The sequence below is a fragment of the Bos grunniens genome, chromosome X, assembly GCF_055505025.1.
Source record: "Bos grunniens cultivar Pamir isolate PY7600 chromosome X, Bosgru_T2T1.0, whole genome shotgun sequence".
NCBI lineage: Eukaryota > Metazoa > Chordata > Mammalia > Artiodactyla > Bovidae > Bos > Bos grunniens.
Window position 1 is genome coordinate 86,872,625 of NC_141194.1, and position 16,931 is coordinate 86,889,555.

Here is a 16,931-nt window from a genome sequence, read left to right on the forward strand (position 1 = left end):
ATTAAAGTTCAGTTGGAAATAATAATATGAACTCATTTTTTCTCTTTAAAAAATACATATTTCTTAACTCTGTCCACTTAAAATGCATCAAAATAGTGACAAAACTAGTAGCAATGAACACTCCTTATATTCAGACTGTGGAATCTAAATCACTGAAAGAATCTGTAATCAGAGACATGGTCAATTCCAGATCTAGAGAGGACATGCATAAGTTGAGCCTGAAGGGTCTTATGTCAGAAAGCAAAGAAATTATCAAAGATCAATAGGGTTTTGTCAATAGGACAAATCACAGGGGCCAACTTGAAGAGGCTCCCATAGACAAAGATGAAATAATTTGAGCTTCAAAAAGAATAATGAGTACAAGTGATTGAAACACAGAAATTCCATGTTTCTAATGATAAATTAAAGAAAACCTTCTTTGATCATCACTCGAAGTTGCCAGTGTACAAACTCATTACCCCACTAGAATTCAGCTGATAAATCAGAATTCAAGTTAATGAATTAGAATTCAAGCTATTCAATGAAGGACTAATAGACTTTTGAAACTTATCATTTTGCAACTCCAAACGAAAAAAATAAAACAAAAAACAAAAACTTGGATCTAACCAATGATCATGGATGGATGCTAAACCACTATGTGAAAGTTGATAGGGAAATTCTGGTGGCAGAGTCAGGCTCATACATTTGAGACCATTGACCAAATCTAGCATCAAAAAAGTGGGATAGACAGACGTTTGTGCCATGAGATGTAATTCAATAGTAAATATACAGCAGTACCTATAAAGTATTGTTTTTCAATTTTCTTTCATTTTTTAATCAGTATAGTTTATATATAGTAAAATGCACACATCTTAAATGTACAGGTTTTTCTTTTTTCCTAGAAAGTTCTCTAGTGCCTCTTCTAAGGCAACCTCAAAGTTGCAGGAAACATGGGGGGCAGAGAAATAAGTTAAATGACATCATGAGGAAACAGTCAGGCAGATCCAGATTGTGGAACACAGTACAACGCCATGATGCAGTTTCTTCAACGGCATAATAGAAGAGGCTTAAGAAATACATCAAGCCAATGCAATATGTGGAACTTGCCTGGATCCTGGTTTGAACAAACCAATTGCAAAAAGAAATCTTTGGGACAATTGAGAAAATCTGAATATGGACTGAGTTTTAAAGGATATTGAAAAGTTTTTGCTAAGTTTTTGAGGTGTAATAACGGCATAATGTGGTGATAAGTTCAAGAAACATAGTATTTATTGGTGGAATGATGATGTGAGGGATTTACTTTAAAATATTACAGGCAATAGTGGTGAGGTATAGAAACAAAGCTGTCAAAATGTTGATAGTTTTTGAAGCCAAGTAATGACTTCATGGGGGATGTCATTGTAATATTAATATATTCTCTGTAAATCTGTGTATGCTTTAAATTTTCCATAATAAGTCTTTTAAAATCTGCATGCCAACAGCTGCCTGTGAGCTGAGATCTGAGGATGCAGGAACTATTAGGCCACCAAGTTCTAAGCACTCTCAGACACTTGAAAGTGGGAAGTGATAGAGTGGACAGATTTTCTTAGTCTCAGCAATACTACAGTTCAGTTCAGTTCAGTCGCTCAGTCGTGTCCGACTCTTTGCGACCCCATGAGTCGCAGCACGCCAGGCCTCCCTGTACATCACCAACTCCCGGAGTTCACTCAGACTCATGTCCATCAAGTCAGTGATGCCATCCAGCCATCTCATCCTCTGCCATCCCCTTCTCCTCCTGCCCCCAATCCCTCCCAGCATCAGAGTCTTTTCCAATGAGTCAACTCTTCACATGAGGTGGCCAAAGTACTGGAGTTTCAGCTTTTAGCATCATTCCTTCCAAAGAAATCCCAGGGCTGATCTCCTTCAGAATGGACTGGTTGGATCTCCTTGCAGTCCAAGGGACTCTCAAGAGTCTTCTCCAACACCAAAGTTCAAAAGCATCAATTCTTTGGCGCTCAAATTTCTTCACAGTCCAACTCTCACATCTATACATGACCACTGGAAAAACCATAGCCTTGACTAGACGGACCTTTGTTGGCAAAGTAATGTCTCTGCTTTTCAATATGCTATCTAGGTTGGTCATAACTTTTCTTCCAAGGAATAAGCACCTTTTAATTTCATGGCTGCAGTCACCATCTGCAGTGATTTTGGAGCCCCCAAAAATAAAGTCTGACACTGTTTCCACTGTTTCCCCATCTATTTCCCATGAAGTGATGGGACCAGATGCCATGATCTTCGTTTTCTGAATGTTGAGTTTTAAGCCAACTTTTTCACTCTCCTCTTTCACCTTCATCAAGAGGCTTTTTAGTTCCTCTTCACTTTCTGCCATAAAGGGTAGTGTCATCTGCATATCTGAGGTAATTGATATTTCTCCCGGCAATCTTGATTCCAGCTTGTGATTCTTCCAGCCCAGAGTTTCTCATGATGTACTCTGCACAGAAGTTAAATAAGCAGGGTGACAATATACAGCCTTGACGTACTCCTTTTCCTATTTGGAACCAGCCTGTTGTTCCATGTCCAGTTCTAACTGTTGCTTCCTGACCTGCATATAGGTTTCTCAAGATGCAGGTCAGGTGGTCTGGTATTCTCATCTCTTTCAGAATTTTCCACAGTTTATTGTGATCCACACAGTCAAAGGCTTTGGCATAGTCAATAAAGCAGAAAAGGATGTTTTTATGGAACTCTCTCGTTTTTTTGATGATCCAGCAGATGTTGGCAATTTGATCTCTGGTTCCTCTGCCTTTTCTAAAACCAGCTTGAACATCTGGAAGTTCACGGCTCACGTATTGCTGAAGCCTGGCTTGGAGAATTTTAAGCATTACTTTACTAGCGTGTGAGATGAGTGCAATTGTGCAGTAGTTTGAGCATCTTTGGCATTGCCTTTCTTTGGGATTGGAATGAAAACTGACCTTTTCCAGTCCTGTGGCCACTGCTGAGTTTTCCAAATGTGCTGGCACATTGAGTGCAGCACTTTCAAAACATCATCTTTCAGGATTTGAAATAGCTCAACTGGAATTCCATCACCTACACTAGCTTGGTTCGTAGTGATGCTTTCTAAGGCCCACTTGACTTCACATTCCAGGATATATGGCTCTAGGTGAGTGATCACACCATCGTGATTATCTGGGTCATGAAGATCTTTTTTGTACTTAGGACATAGTTAATGGTAGCTATAGCTATTAAGATATATGTTATGATTATTATGAACAGCTTTAATAGTATATTGATATTCAGTTATGATAGAAAAACACAGAAGCATGTCTGCTAAAAAAATGTTAAGGGTTTTGAGTTTCTTTGCTGCTTTTCCACTGCTCTACGTACACTAGTCAAAAGTAGCACATAAGGCAAGCTATGTGTTGTTAAGACATATATAGCAAACAGAATATTTTAAACATTTATGTAAAATGTATACATCTACTAAATTTCTGGAGATCAGAGGATCAGAATGTTTTTCTTTGTAATACACATAAATATCTAAGCCACCACCCATATATTCTATATTCAAATTCAGGGACCTTGTCAATCTATGAACACAGAATTACAGAGCTAAAAGAGACCATGGGGATATTCTTGTTTGACTTTCTAATATAACAAATGAAGAAACTGAGGCTCAGAAAAGTTAAATCTGATTTTCCAAAAGCCAGTACTATTTATAAACTATAGTTTCCTCCCAATCTAAAACACACTGAAAAGTATATGTCTACTTAAAAGCTATTCAGAAAAATTACACTAAATGTGCACTTAAATTTTCAAACACATCTTGAATTCCAGAACATTAAAACTTGAATAATCATACATCTCAGAACTGATAAAATACTGTATTTTTCCAAAAATAGTTATTCTTTTTTTTTAATATTTTGCTATCATGTAGTTACATGGTGGTATAGGCAGTAAAACTTTATGGAACCGACCTCCTTTTTCAAAAATAGTTATTCTTTAACACAATGGCTTCAACTAGAGGCTTCCCAAACTTACTCTCTTCAAGACACACAAATAAAGTTATACTATTTGTACCTGGTTCCCAGGGAGGGTACAATGACCTGAGGTGATCAGTTCTCTGAACTCTGAGATGATCACCCTGGTTGGGTAGTTCTGCTTTAAACCACTTGTGTGATGTATATTTTTAAGAATTTGAAAAATTATTGAAATTTAACACTTTCACATTTCTCAACCATAAGCTACTTTAAAGTCTTCTTATATTAGTTTAAATAGACATCTGGATATATAAAGACAACTACCAAAATACTAAAGAAAGGCTAATTATAGACATATAAATTCTGAAACATTAAAAGATTTCACTTCTCTTCCTGAATTTCTATATGAGTCTTTTTCCAGTTGCCTTATAACACTTCAGTAGCTTCTTCGTTTGACCAACAAAACATTTGATACAGCAAATATCACTTACTCTGATCCCTTTTGGTCCTGGTGGCCCTGGAGTTCCATCATCACCCTGAAAAATACAACATATTTAGTTATGTTTCCTTCAAAAAGAGCCCTCGAATAACTAACTTTATATTGTAAACTGAGACAAATTTTTGTGAGCCTTTGTGGAAGTTAGTGATAAATTTACATACCCAAGGAAGAAGTATTTATTATTGAGACTAAAAGCACTAAGATAAGTCAAAAGCTAAAAAGTAAGAAAGGCCTTTATTTACTAAGAAGAAAACTGTTGACAGGCAGAAGAAACTTTATACCTGTAAAGTTAGTTATGAATAATGTCAAGAAAATAAAGATGAAATAGTGGTACAGATATCCTTCAAATCATTTGTGCGTGTGTGCATGATCAGTCGCTCAGTCATGTCTGACTCTTTGGGACCCCATAGACCATAGCCCACCAAGGATTATCCTTGTCCATGGATTATCCAGGCAAGAATCCTGGAGTGGGTTGCCATTTCCTCTTCCAGGGGATCTCCCTGACCCAGGGATCGAATGCATGTCTCCTGCATCTCCTGCATTGCAGGTGGAATCTTTACCACTGGGCCACCGGGGAAGCCCCAAATCATTTATGCATAAACAAAATTAGAGCTGAAAACCTGAACAGTTTCTATATTGTGTCAATCTGCTTACCATGCTGCTAATAAACAGCATCACCTCTGAACCTCAATATGAGTTGTTCATGAGTTTGCTGTTTTAAAGCTTTGCTACATTTTATACAGGCACTTCCTACTGTCAGAGCTAAGAAGGAGTAAGAAAGAACCACAGACTTTCCTTTCAAGCTTCTGCTGCAGACTCCATGCAAAAGAGGCTGCCCACAGGATTGTTAATCTATTTACCCATTTCTAGTTACAACTGCATTGCTGAGAATTTAAAGTCTTGCCTCACTAAGTTTTCCTAAGTAGTTTTTTTTTTTTTTTAAAGGAATAAAGAAAACCTAATCCTGCTCCAATAGGCAATATTTTCAGTGGAACATACAGTTAGTATGTCACCATCTGAGGCTTTAGATAGTTTTACTAACTTGGGATATCTTGCTTTATACAAGCTTCCAAACTACTCTACTTACAATCCTAGAGATTCCCTTGTAGATTCCTTTATGCCCATGTCACAGCCCCTCTTCAATCAGTAAAGCTCTGTTTTTATCATTTTTATTTGGGGTTTCCATGAAAATTTTATTTGGAGAAAATGTTACCTGATGTATTAGTTTCTTATGCTGCTCTTACAAATTACCACAAACTTAGTGGGCTAAAAAATAAAACAAAACAATATTACATACAGTTCTGGAAGTCTCAGTGGAAGAGCTGTGTTACTTTTTGGAGGGTTGAGATTTCATTTATTTTCTTTCTCCAGCTTCGAGAGCTACCAGCATCCCTCTGCTCATGGCTCTCTTCAATCTTCACAGTCAGTGACAGCTGAATGAGTTTTTCTAACATTGCATCACTCTGACACTGATTCTTCTGCCTCCCTCTTCCACATTTAAAGGACCCTTATGATTATACTGGGTCTACTCAGAGCAACCAGAAAAATTACCCTAGTTTAAAACCAGTTGACTAGCAGCTTTAATTCCACCTGTAATCTTAATTTCACTTACTTTTATAACCTAACATATTCACAGGTTCTGGGGATTAGTTATGGATATCTTTGGCTTCCTGGTACTCAGATGGTAAAGAATCCACCTGCAATGTGGGAGACCTGGGTTCGATCCCTGGACTGGAAAGATCCCCTGGAGGAGAGCATGGCAACCCACTCCAGTATTCTTGCCTGAAAAATCCCCATGGACAGAGGAGCCTGGTGGGCTACAGTCCATGGGGTTGCAAAGAGTTGGACACAACTGAATGACTAAGCACAATTAGGAAGTGGATATTAATCTGCCTACCATACTCTGCTTAAAAACAAGCTTAATAATCTACTCTTTTCACAACAGATGCATCTTTAAGGAAATTAAAGTAAATCTAAATATATTTTAAAACTAGAAGATTGATTGCTCAATGAATCATTTTATGTCTTCCCACTGAAGGCAGAGATAAGACAAGGATGCCTTAATACTATATTGGACATACTAAGCAACATGGCTAAATAAAAGAAATTAGAGGTATAAAAATTGGGGAAAATGCGGCAAAACAAATTATTTGTAAATAATATGTTTGTATGCATGGGAAATCCAAGTTAATTAAATGAAAACTTACTATAATCAATAAAATAATTCAGTAAGGTAGCTGTATATAAAAATAATATGAAGAAATCAATAGCTTTCTTATATACCAACAACTACCTGTTAGAAAACATAATGGAAGAAAACATGCAGAAAAAGATAAAATACTTAGCATCAAACTGAATAAGATGTAGAAGATTTCAAGGTGACTAATGTTTATGTGGAAAAATAAGTAAGCAATAACACTGAGAAAAATTCTGAAGAATAAAAAGACAAATGAGGGGACACTAGCAGGGTCAGATAAAATATAACAAGTCAATCATTAAAATAGTTTGGTTCTCATATCTGAACAAGCAGACCACTGGAAGAGTATGCTGCTGCTGCTAAGTCGCTTCAGTCGTGTCCGACTCTGTGCGGCCCCATAGACGGCAGCCTCCAGGCTCCCCCGTCCCTGGGATTCTCCAGGCAAGAACACCGGAGTGGGTTGCCATTTCCTTCTCCAATGCGTGAAAGTGAAAAGTGAAAGTGAAGTCGCTCAGTCGTGTCTGACTCTTAGTGACCCCATGGACTGCAGCCCACCAGGCTCCTCTGTCCATGGGATTTTCCAGAAGTCCAGAAACAGGTCCATATAATCATGTGAATTTGGTATATAATGAAAATGCATTACAAGTCAGAGCAGAAAATTATATTGGGGCACACTTGTGAGGACATCTAGAAAATAAAAGTAGAATTTATATCACAAACCATACCAGGGTGAATTAGAAATTGATATAATATTTATATGAAAAAAGTGAAACTATTAATATACTGGAATAAAACATGTGAGAATTATTTTACAATCTTACAGTGGGGAAGGCGTTTCCTATTCAAAACCCAAAGCCATAAAAGACCTTCGATAAACACAGAGGCACATAAATATACACATACATAGATAAAGGGCAATCTCCCTGAAATATAAATAGCTCACTGAAATATGAAGACACCAACAATCCAGTAGAAAAGTGGGCAAATTATGTAAACACACAGTTCACGGAAATGAAAAGATGCTCAATTTTCATAAGAAAATAACATGAGTATTCATTACGAATGTATAGACCTCAGTGGCTAATGGACACAGTGGAAAGGAGGTATTTTTCACTGTATACCTTTTATGTTAATTTATTTTGAACAAAATGAATACACTATCTACGGAAAATCAATTGTTTTTAAGAATAAAGCAATACTTTGGAAATTTTTATATATACACTCCTATATATATTTGTTATTAATATATATATATTTGTTTTCTATACTTTTACTTTCATATACAAATGTATATAGATTAAAGAATAATCCTACAAAATTTTTGACTTGGTATGTACGTTAATATATACACGTGTCCAAACATCCAATCACATAAAAAGTATAAATTCAGCTATATTGGGAAGTATGAAGTCATAGTGGAGACTGAAGCACAAAGTGCTTCCAATTAAAAAGCCCAGAGCTTAGAAAGCAGTGAAACCTTCTCATTTTATGGATACAGAAATGGAATCACAGCAAAAGATTGAATTGCTTTCTTAATTTAAACTGCACACAACTGCACATTTAAAAATTATCATACTGCTGTACAATAGTCCCAATTAATTGTAAATTATTTCAAAAAACCTAATGTAGTTAGTTTTCAATAATTTGACATAAATTTTATTAAAACTGAAACCACTCAGTGAGCATGGTGTGCAAGAAAACTCAGCACCTAATACCAGGTAAACTCAGATACAGCAAATGTAACTTTATTTTTTTATGGTTCAACTTAATTACTAAGGACCCATTTCACTAACATCGCTGAAATTTAACCTCAGTTGGCTGGACTTCCCACCTCATTTTCACAAGGCCGCACCTAAGTTATGGAGAGCTTAAGTAGTTTCAAGGTGTTAAGGGGGTGGGACAGTACAAACTCGAATTCATCGAGATGTCCTTTGCCAACAGTGTGCGTGGGTTACTGCTGAGTTAGTGCCCAATTCTGGGCTTACCTGGTGGCTCACCTCAGCCTGCAATGTGGGAGACCTGGGTTTGATCCCTGGGTTGGGAAGATCCCCTGGTGAAGAGGATGGCTACCCACTCCAGTATTCTGGCCTGGAGAATTCCATGGACTGTATAGTTCAAGGGGTCGCAAAGAGTCGGACATGACTGAGAGACTTTCACTCACTGGGCTTCCTTGGTGGCTCCAATGGTAAAGAATCCACCTTCAATGCAGGAGACCTCGATTCAACCCCTGGGTCAGCAAGATTCCCCTGGAGCAGGAAATGACACCTCACTCCAGTATTCTTGCCTGGAGAATCCCATGGACAGAGGAGCATGGAGAACTACAATCCATAGGGTCGCAAAGAGCTGGACACGACTGAGCAACTAAGCACCTAGTGCTCAATTATACCCACTTGACTCAGATCTTTCTGTTATTTCTGTGTTGCCCTTGGGTGTACAAGAAACATTCTGATGTTTTATACCTCATTAGACTAGAAAATTCTGTCGTATATCCCACCTACTTAAATTTTATGCCTTCATTTGGAGTTTTGCTTTTTCCTCAGTGTAAAACTTCTCTATTCAGGAAATTTATACAAGTCCTGTCTATTCTTTAATCTAACAAAACTCCTTGGTGAACTGCCACCTCCTCAGAGATTATGCACAAACCTATTCCCGTAATCTATGCTATGGTATAGTAAGTGTTAAAAAGTATTATGTATTTAAGTTAATTTTCCCCCTTTACTAAGAAAACCACTTGGTTAAGTATCCATTTGATTCCCTTCATGCTCTAATGGCATGATGTACCACTATTCCATGAAATAAAATTAGGGGAAAAAAAGGGGTTTTAAACCGGTTTTCTTTTCCAGGAAAATGAACAGAACTAGCCCTTTCACCTATCAGTTAATCAGTCTAATACAGATAATAAAGGAGAATGAGCCAAAAGAGCCATTAAAAAACTTCTCCCAATCTTAAAATTCACTATTATCTCTTCCCATTCCATATCTTAACATGCAATAAGATGTTATCCTTGCTCATGATATAGGAGAGACTGCCCACACAGAAGTCAATGGGGAAAAGTATTACCAACTGACAGGATGGCAGCATCTTTGGATCTACACGCTCAAAGAGAGAGGGTGCATGTATCTACCCTCTCTTCTTTCTCTCTCATAGAAAAGCCTACGTGACTTCCTCCTCACTAGATTCATTGATACATTTGTCTCAGATAGTGACCACTCAATTTGACAAACTGGTAGACATGTCACCCATCACCCAACCCTGCAGATAAATGTCTGCTGTGTCCCTGAATACAACAAATGGGTATTTCTCTAAACATGGAAATTCTTAGTACCTCAGATATCCCAACCTTGTTACACTTATGTGTTGCCACAGTTGGACTCTGATGCTACAGAAATAAAACACCTCTTCAGATGTCAACTTTTTCCTAAGCTGGGATTAACTGAGGCATCTGGGAAAAGGGATATGGAATTTGCCACTGGAGCTATTTTGACATCAGTAGTGGTGGCCTTCTCCCCCATACATTCCTCTACCTTATACAATTTTGCAATTCCACTCAAGGACTCTACCCGCCAGGAGGGACTTCTGGCTGTTTGGTTCCTGATTATCAATGACTTTTACCCTCCCATCACTGTGTGCACCCCACCTTGGGATATTTCTTTTGTAAAAGTCAGGCCTTTGACTTTCTGACCAATGTGCATAGTGGAGGCATGGACAAGAGACTTCTAAATATTCAAAACAGCCTCTCCCACTGAGCACATCACAGTAAAACAGAGTAACAGTGGAACTCAAGGTAGATTGTGGTTACTCAAGAGAATAGTCTACTCATGTTTATGTTCCTGGCAACTTTTCCCACTGTCAGGGCCATTCATTAGGAAAAGTTGTGTGCAACGTGTCCTTGAAAGTGAAGTGAAAGTGAAAGTTGCTCAGTTGTGTCTGACTCTTTGCGACCCCATAGACTATACAGTCCATGGAATTCTTGGCCAGAATACTGGAGTGGGTAACTGTTTCCTTCTCCAGGGTGTCTTCCCAATCCAGGGATCAAACCAAGGTCTCCCACATGCTAGTGGACTCTTTACCAGCTGAGCCACCAGGGAAGCCCAAGAATACTGGAGTGGGTAGCCTATTCCTTCTCCATGGGATCTTCCCGACCCAGGAATCGAACTGGGGTCTCTTGCATTGCAGGCGGATTCTTTACCAGCTGAGTTACCAGGGAAGCCCCAACTTGTCCTTGACCTCTCCTAAAGTCATTAATGATACCATTTCAGCTTTGGAAGCACAACAGACCAGCCTCACCAACCTGGCCTGAATAGTACTGGATTAACAGCCTAGTCTTCAACTTCCTGCTGGCCAACAAAGGAATGGTCTTGCTATTGCCAGAACTTCATGATGTACCTACATCACTAAAACTGGCAAGGTAGAGCAGTCTATCACTAAACTTAAGAAAAAAGTCTTCTGGCTCTCTAAATTTGATCAGATGGGCTGTGGGCCATCTATTCCTGGTTTGATAACTGTCTGAGCCACCAGGGAATCCCAATGGTTGGGGCTGATGGTTAGACTCACTCCTCCAGGCAGGCCTGATCATCCTACTTGGAGTAATTTTGATCATGACCATGATCCACTGTAGCCTCATACTAATTATATTGTGACATAACTCCTCAAAGTCCGACCCATCCAAGTCCATGTTGGAGTGACCTATGTTTCTCATTTGGGTCTTAAAAAATCAAGAGATGAAATTGAGGAGTCTGGCTCCTGGCTAAAGACCTACGTGTGATTTTTCAGACCCAACAACAGGCAGTTACAAAGACCTCATGATAAACCTCATATAGAAAAGCTGCCCATCCCATGCCAGAAAGCCTCATATAGGAAAGCGGCCCATCCCATGCCAGAAAGCCTCATATAGGAAAGCGGCCCATTCCATGCCAGAAAGCCTCATATAGGAAAGTGGCCCATCCCATGCCAGAAAGCCTCATATAGGAAAGTGGCCCATCCCACACCAGAATTAGTGCACAGCCAATGCATGTCAGTCTCTGAAGGGAGTTGTAGTTAAGGTATCAGTCCTCCTGGCTGGTCATGCTCTTATTCACATCTGCATTGAAAGACCTCTTTATATGGAGGCTTGGTGAAGACCTCTTTATTGAGTGCAGGATGGGGACCTTGACATTTGTTTCTGTTCTCTGTACTTTTCCACTCTTAGCTCTTCCCTCTCTCCCTGCATCCATCCAGCCCTCTGGTATACTAAAAAACAGCAGTTTTTTCCCTCCAAGCTTCCGGAGCAATGAAACAATTCCCCATGCTGAAGCATTTGACCCTCACTGGCACTTTTCCATGAGGAATAATGGAACAGTGGGGAAATCCACACTTTCTCTGTTTATGTTTTGCTTATCACACTGTCACAGTAAGTGACTAAAGGCTTGACTGTTACTTTCCTTTTGGCTTGTTGTCTTAACCAGTACTCTGACACCTGGCAGTTCAGCTCTCTCCAGTTCAGCTGAGCTCCTGACAGGACTTAATTTTTGTTCAGGATCCCAATAACCACACACCATTAACAGTATCTTCCAAAAGCATTTGAATACAGCAGTAATATTTAGCCTTTTACAAAAACCAACAATGAAGTATAAATTCTTGGCCATTCTAATGTTTTATTTAAATATTAGTTTTTGGCTGTAATTCAGTAAGTTTTTAATTCATCTGACACTTATTCCATATTAAGATGGCTTCATTTCTTTGGTATTACTGACTGGCAACTTGGCACGTACCTTTTGTCCCCGAGGCCCTGGGGGCCCTTCTGGACCTGGAAATCCAGGCAAACCTGGGTGGCCTTCCAAACCTGGAAATCCTCTCTCCCCCTGCAATTGAATAAGAAAGAAAGATAAGGTCACTTGTCAATTTTCAAGCAGAAGCATGGATGAGATTCAAAAACATCAAATGACTAGAGAAGATTAATTTATTTATGCTAAATTCAGAGTATCTACTAACATGGAGAAAATAGTATGATATGAGTAGAAAAACACAAACCACTCTAATATCTTATTAGATATATCTAATATTGTATTTGGTAATGTAATCTCTTGCTTTCTCATAAAATTTAAAGGCTTATCAGAGATGAAATAAAGTTGAAACATACTGACATGAAGAATTTAACAGGGAAGATGGCAATAAATTCAGGAAACTAGGTCTGAAGGGGTTACAATGAAATAAGTATGGTACACAGATGAAGAAGGCTAAAAGAACATCAGAGAAGATTTCAGGTTTGTAGTAGAGCACAGAATTGTAGGATTATTAATAATGGAAATTAATTAACTGGTCAGTGACAAGTTAGCTAGAAAAGGGCTTGATAATATCAAGATCTTTATATATTTAATTGTAAAATTAAATAAAAAAAGGAATCCATGTTTGTTCTGGAAAAAAAGAAAAAAATCACCACTAATTATGACTCAAGTCCCAGTTCTGACCATGCACTTATCAACACCAGCACAGGAGGGCTGCCTACCTACTAGTGAGGATCCACCACATCTTATCAGCATCTATCAACAAAGGTTGCCTGATGTGCAAATCTCTACAACCAGACAGGTAGGGGCTACAGAGCCACCGTGTGTACTAACATACCATTAGACATATTAGAGTTAGTTAACTTGCATACAGTCAATTATGCTGAGTGTGAACCCCAACATCTCCAGGGGGTCCAATCACAGACAGCAAATTCACCACTATTACATTTAAGAACCCCAAGGGCTCATAGTTCCAAGGCATGAGCTTTCAACTGCTTGGCTGTACGCAGTTCTCTACTTTTCTAAGGCTTGAAGGTTGAGTCTCTGGCCAAAGGCTCTGGACCTTTTTCTGTAAACCCCTCTCCCCAGATTCTATCCACAGTGACAGCCTAGGCAGCACGTGAGAAAGACGAAGCATCTATATCTACAAGGCAACTGACTAATGGCCCATAAGAGGCATATACCCCTGGAGGTTAAGGGACAACAGACTTTCATTCACAATCCCAGTGGGCATGTGTATCTGTGTGTGTGTGTGTGTGTGTGTTAAGTACTAAGTTTAGCCTGGATAGCTTAGATAATCTTGTACTGAATACTTTCTTTTTATGTTGAATCATACTATAATAAATATAAGAACTTTGAAAAGGCTACTTCTGGTCAGTTTTCACTTATTACTTCAAAACCAATGAAGCAAATGTTACCCAATTAATGTTAGGTCTCAACATTCCTGTAGCATTGACAATAATTATCATTATTGACATATTACTGTATTTTCTATTTTCAATAAATATATCTCTCTGTTGTTTTAATTACTCATAGGATTGTGATAATTTAGCATCCAAAGGGCTTCCCTGGTGGCTTAGATGGTAAAGAATCTGTCTGCAATGTGGGAGACCCAGGTTCGATCCCTGGGTTGGGAAGATGCCCTGGAGAAGGAAATGGCAACCCACTCCAGTATTCTTGCCTGGAGAAGTCCATGGACAGAAGAACCTTGTGGGCTACAGTCCATGGGGTCGCAAAGAGTCAGACACGACTGAGCGACAAACATACATACACATACACACACAGAATCTCAACTCCACTATTTTGAAGAAAACAGAACAAGAAAAGAGAAATAGAAGATTAAAAATTTTTAGACTTGGATTGCCTCAGTTCACTACATAGCCCATTTCTAGCAGAGCTGGTAACAGAAATCTAATCAAAAGTGCCAGTCAGAAAGGAAGCTAGAATGAAATAAAATAATCTAGTTGGAATAGATTTCCATAAGTGGAAAACACAGCTATGTTTTAGGATCTCTGCTGATATTTAGAGCATATCTCTGCCAAAACTTGAGGCTAATGCTTGAAGAGAGCTATATAGTTTCAGAAGCCAAATTGCTACTGAGCTACAGATAATAGAGGAATAAACTAGAAACTGAAAGTAGAGAGTGCTAAAAAGCTTAACTACACTTGTATTAATAAAAATCATATACCTATACCAGATTCCTATCCTGAAATTTCCTCACACAATAGTCAAATAATGTTGTAGTCCTATCTAGCTGACAGAGCAGTATCATCCCAAGAAAGACAGAATGGCAGCTACTGGAGGAAAGTAGCAGAAAAATTGCAATAGCAACCCCCAGTCTTCAAAAGGTAGAAAGGTTCCTGCAGTAGAAACTATAAAAGGCTTCCATGAGGAGAGGGTGCAAGAGGGTCCTCTAACCTAATTCCTAATACAGGAAGTAGGGAAGGCTGACATTTGTTGCATGCCTACCCTTTCTACTGGTTGTCAGGCAATTATTTAATCCTTATAGCTACCTAGATTTTACTGTAATCTGCTAATACCACTCACTAACATAGAAAATGATGTGGTGCACCTATTTCTGAAGGTTAAACTTAAACCTGGTTTGTGCTGTCTGCCCACATTTGGATAAAAAATATTATTCTAATTTTTCTTTGTGGAATAATAGTCTTCTCTCTCTGCCTGTCCTTTAAATATTGGTATTACATTGAATGCCCTTTTTTGACCCTTTCTCTGGGATATCTCAAATATCAACATATTTTTTCCTAAAAGCTGGGTTCACAGGGCCAAATGTCTTAAACATCTCTTGAATATCACACAGGCACCTAACACTCAACAATAACAATAGCAAATGCGTATTGAACGCTTTCTATGTGCCAGAGTTCATTCTTAATTCTTTCCATGTTTCATCTTATTTAATCATCCCAATGACAATATTAGGTAAATACTATTATTATTTTCACTTTATAGATGAAGAATTAAAGCAAAGAGAAGTTGAATAATTTTCTCAAAAGCAAATTTAACATAAAGAACATTGAAATCATTATCTTTCAGCCATCTTATTTATTTCAGGAAATAACACAATCCAGCTACCTTGGCCAGAAATTTATAATAATCTCAATTCCATTCTCTCCATTTTCCCTTCATCTAACCAATTATGCTATGTTCATCATTGTATTCTTAGTGCCCAACAGAACAAATATGCAGTAAATATTCATTCAATGAATGAACTTCCTTCAGTTCAGTTCAGTTGCTCAGTCGTGTCCAACTCTTTGTGACCCCATGGACTGAGCACGCCAGGCCCCCGTGTCCATCGCCAACTCCTGGAGTTTACTCAAACTCATTTATGGCACATGCTTTCCTCAAAGATTCAGAAAAAAATAAGAGCTAGGATTAGGGGAAATTATACATAAGATGACTTTTATTTGCAATAAAGCTGGCTTACATACAAGCTAGAATTTAAGAGAAGGATAATAAACTAATTTCAGTTCAGTTCAGTCACTCAGTTGTGTCCGACTCTTTGCGACCCCATGGACTGAAGCATGCCAGGCCTCCCTGTCCATCACCAGCTCCAGGAGTCTACTCAAACTCATGTCCATTGAGTTAGTGAGGCCATCCAAGCAGCTCATCCTCTGTCGTCCCCTTCTCCTCCCACCTTCAATCTTTCCCAGCATCAGAATCTTTTCAAATGAGTCAGCTCTTCGCATCAGGTGGCCAAAGTATTGGAGTTTCAGCTTCAACATTAGTCCTTCCAATGAATATTCAGGACTAATCTCCTTTAGGATGGACTGGTTGGACCTCCTTGCAGTCCAAGGGACTCTCAAGAGTCTTCTCCAACACCACAGTTCCAAAGCATCAATTCTTCAGCGCTCAGCTTTCTTTATAGTCCATCTCTCACATCCATACATGACTACTGGAAAAACCATAAACTTGACTAGACAGACCTTTGTTGGCAAAGTAATGTCTCTGCTTTCTAATATGCTGTCTAGGTTGGTCACAACTTTCCTTCCATGGAGTAAGCGTCTTTTAATTTTGAAGTAGGACCTACTTTGTGAGTAAGACGTACACATAAAAATGTTATAGGAAGGGCACTTTATAATCACAAGAAGAAAGTTATGTGATCATGGAAATAAAAAATAAATTCTAAGAATAGTTTCTTGGGGCTTCCCTGGTGGTACAGTGGTTCAGAATCCACCTTGCAATCATGGGACACCAGATTGATCCCTGGTGCAGGAGGATTCCACATGCCATGGAGCAACTAAGCCTGTGTGCCACAACTACTGAGTTTGCACTCTAGAGCCTGCGAGCTGCAACTACTGAAGCCCACAAACCCTAGAGCCCACAGTCCACAACATGTGAAGCCACCACAATGAGCAGGTCCCGCACTGCAACTAGAGAGTAGCCGTCATTCACTGCAATTAGAGAAAGTCTGAGTGTAAAAATGAAGACCCAGCACAGCCAAATGTAAAAATAAATACAAAATTTAAAAGAAAAAAACAGTTTCTCAAAACAGGTACACAATTAACAGGAAAAATATTGGATTT

At 38.7% G+C, this 16,931-nt stretch overlaps 1 protein-coding gene across 4 annotated transcripts in view; it reads right to left on the reverse strand.

Annotated features, from left to right (window-relative positions):
- COL4A5 (collagen type IV alpha 5 chain) overlaps positions 1 to 16,931 on the reverse strand; it is a 253,719-nt gene that overhangs the window by 112,061 nt on the left and 124,727 nt on the right. For all 4 annotated transcript variants that reach the window (XM_086386653.1, XM_086386654.1, XM_086386655.1 and 1 more), the window contains 2 exons: positions 12,379 to 12,468; positions 4,424 to 4,468 (listed from right to left, as the gene is read on the reverse strand). In XM_086386653.1, coding sequence (XP_086242779.1) covers positions 4,424 to 4,468; positions 12,379 to 12,468 — 135 coding nt within the window. The remainder of the gene's footprint in view (positions 1 to 4,423; positions 4,469 to 12,378; positions 12,469 to 16,931) is intronic.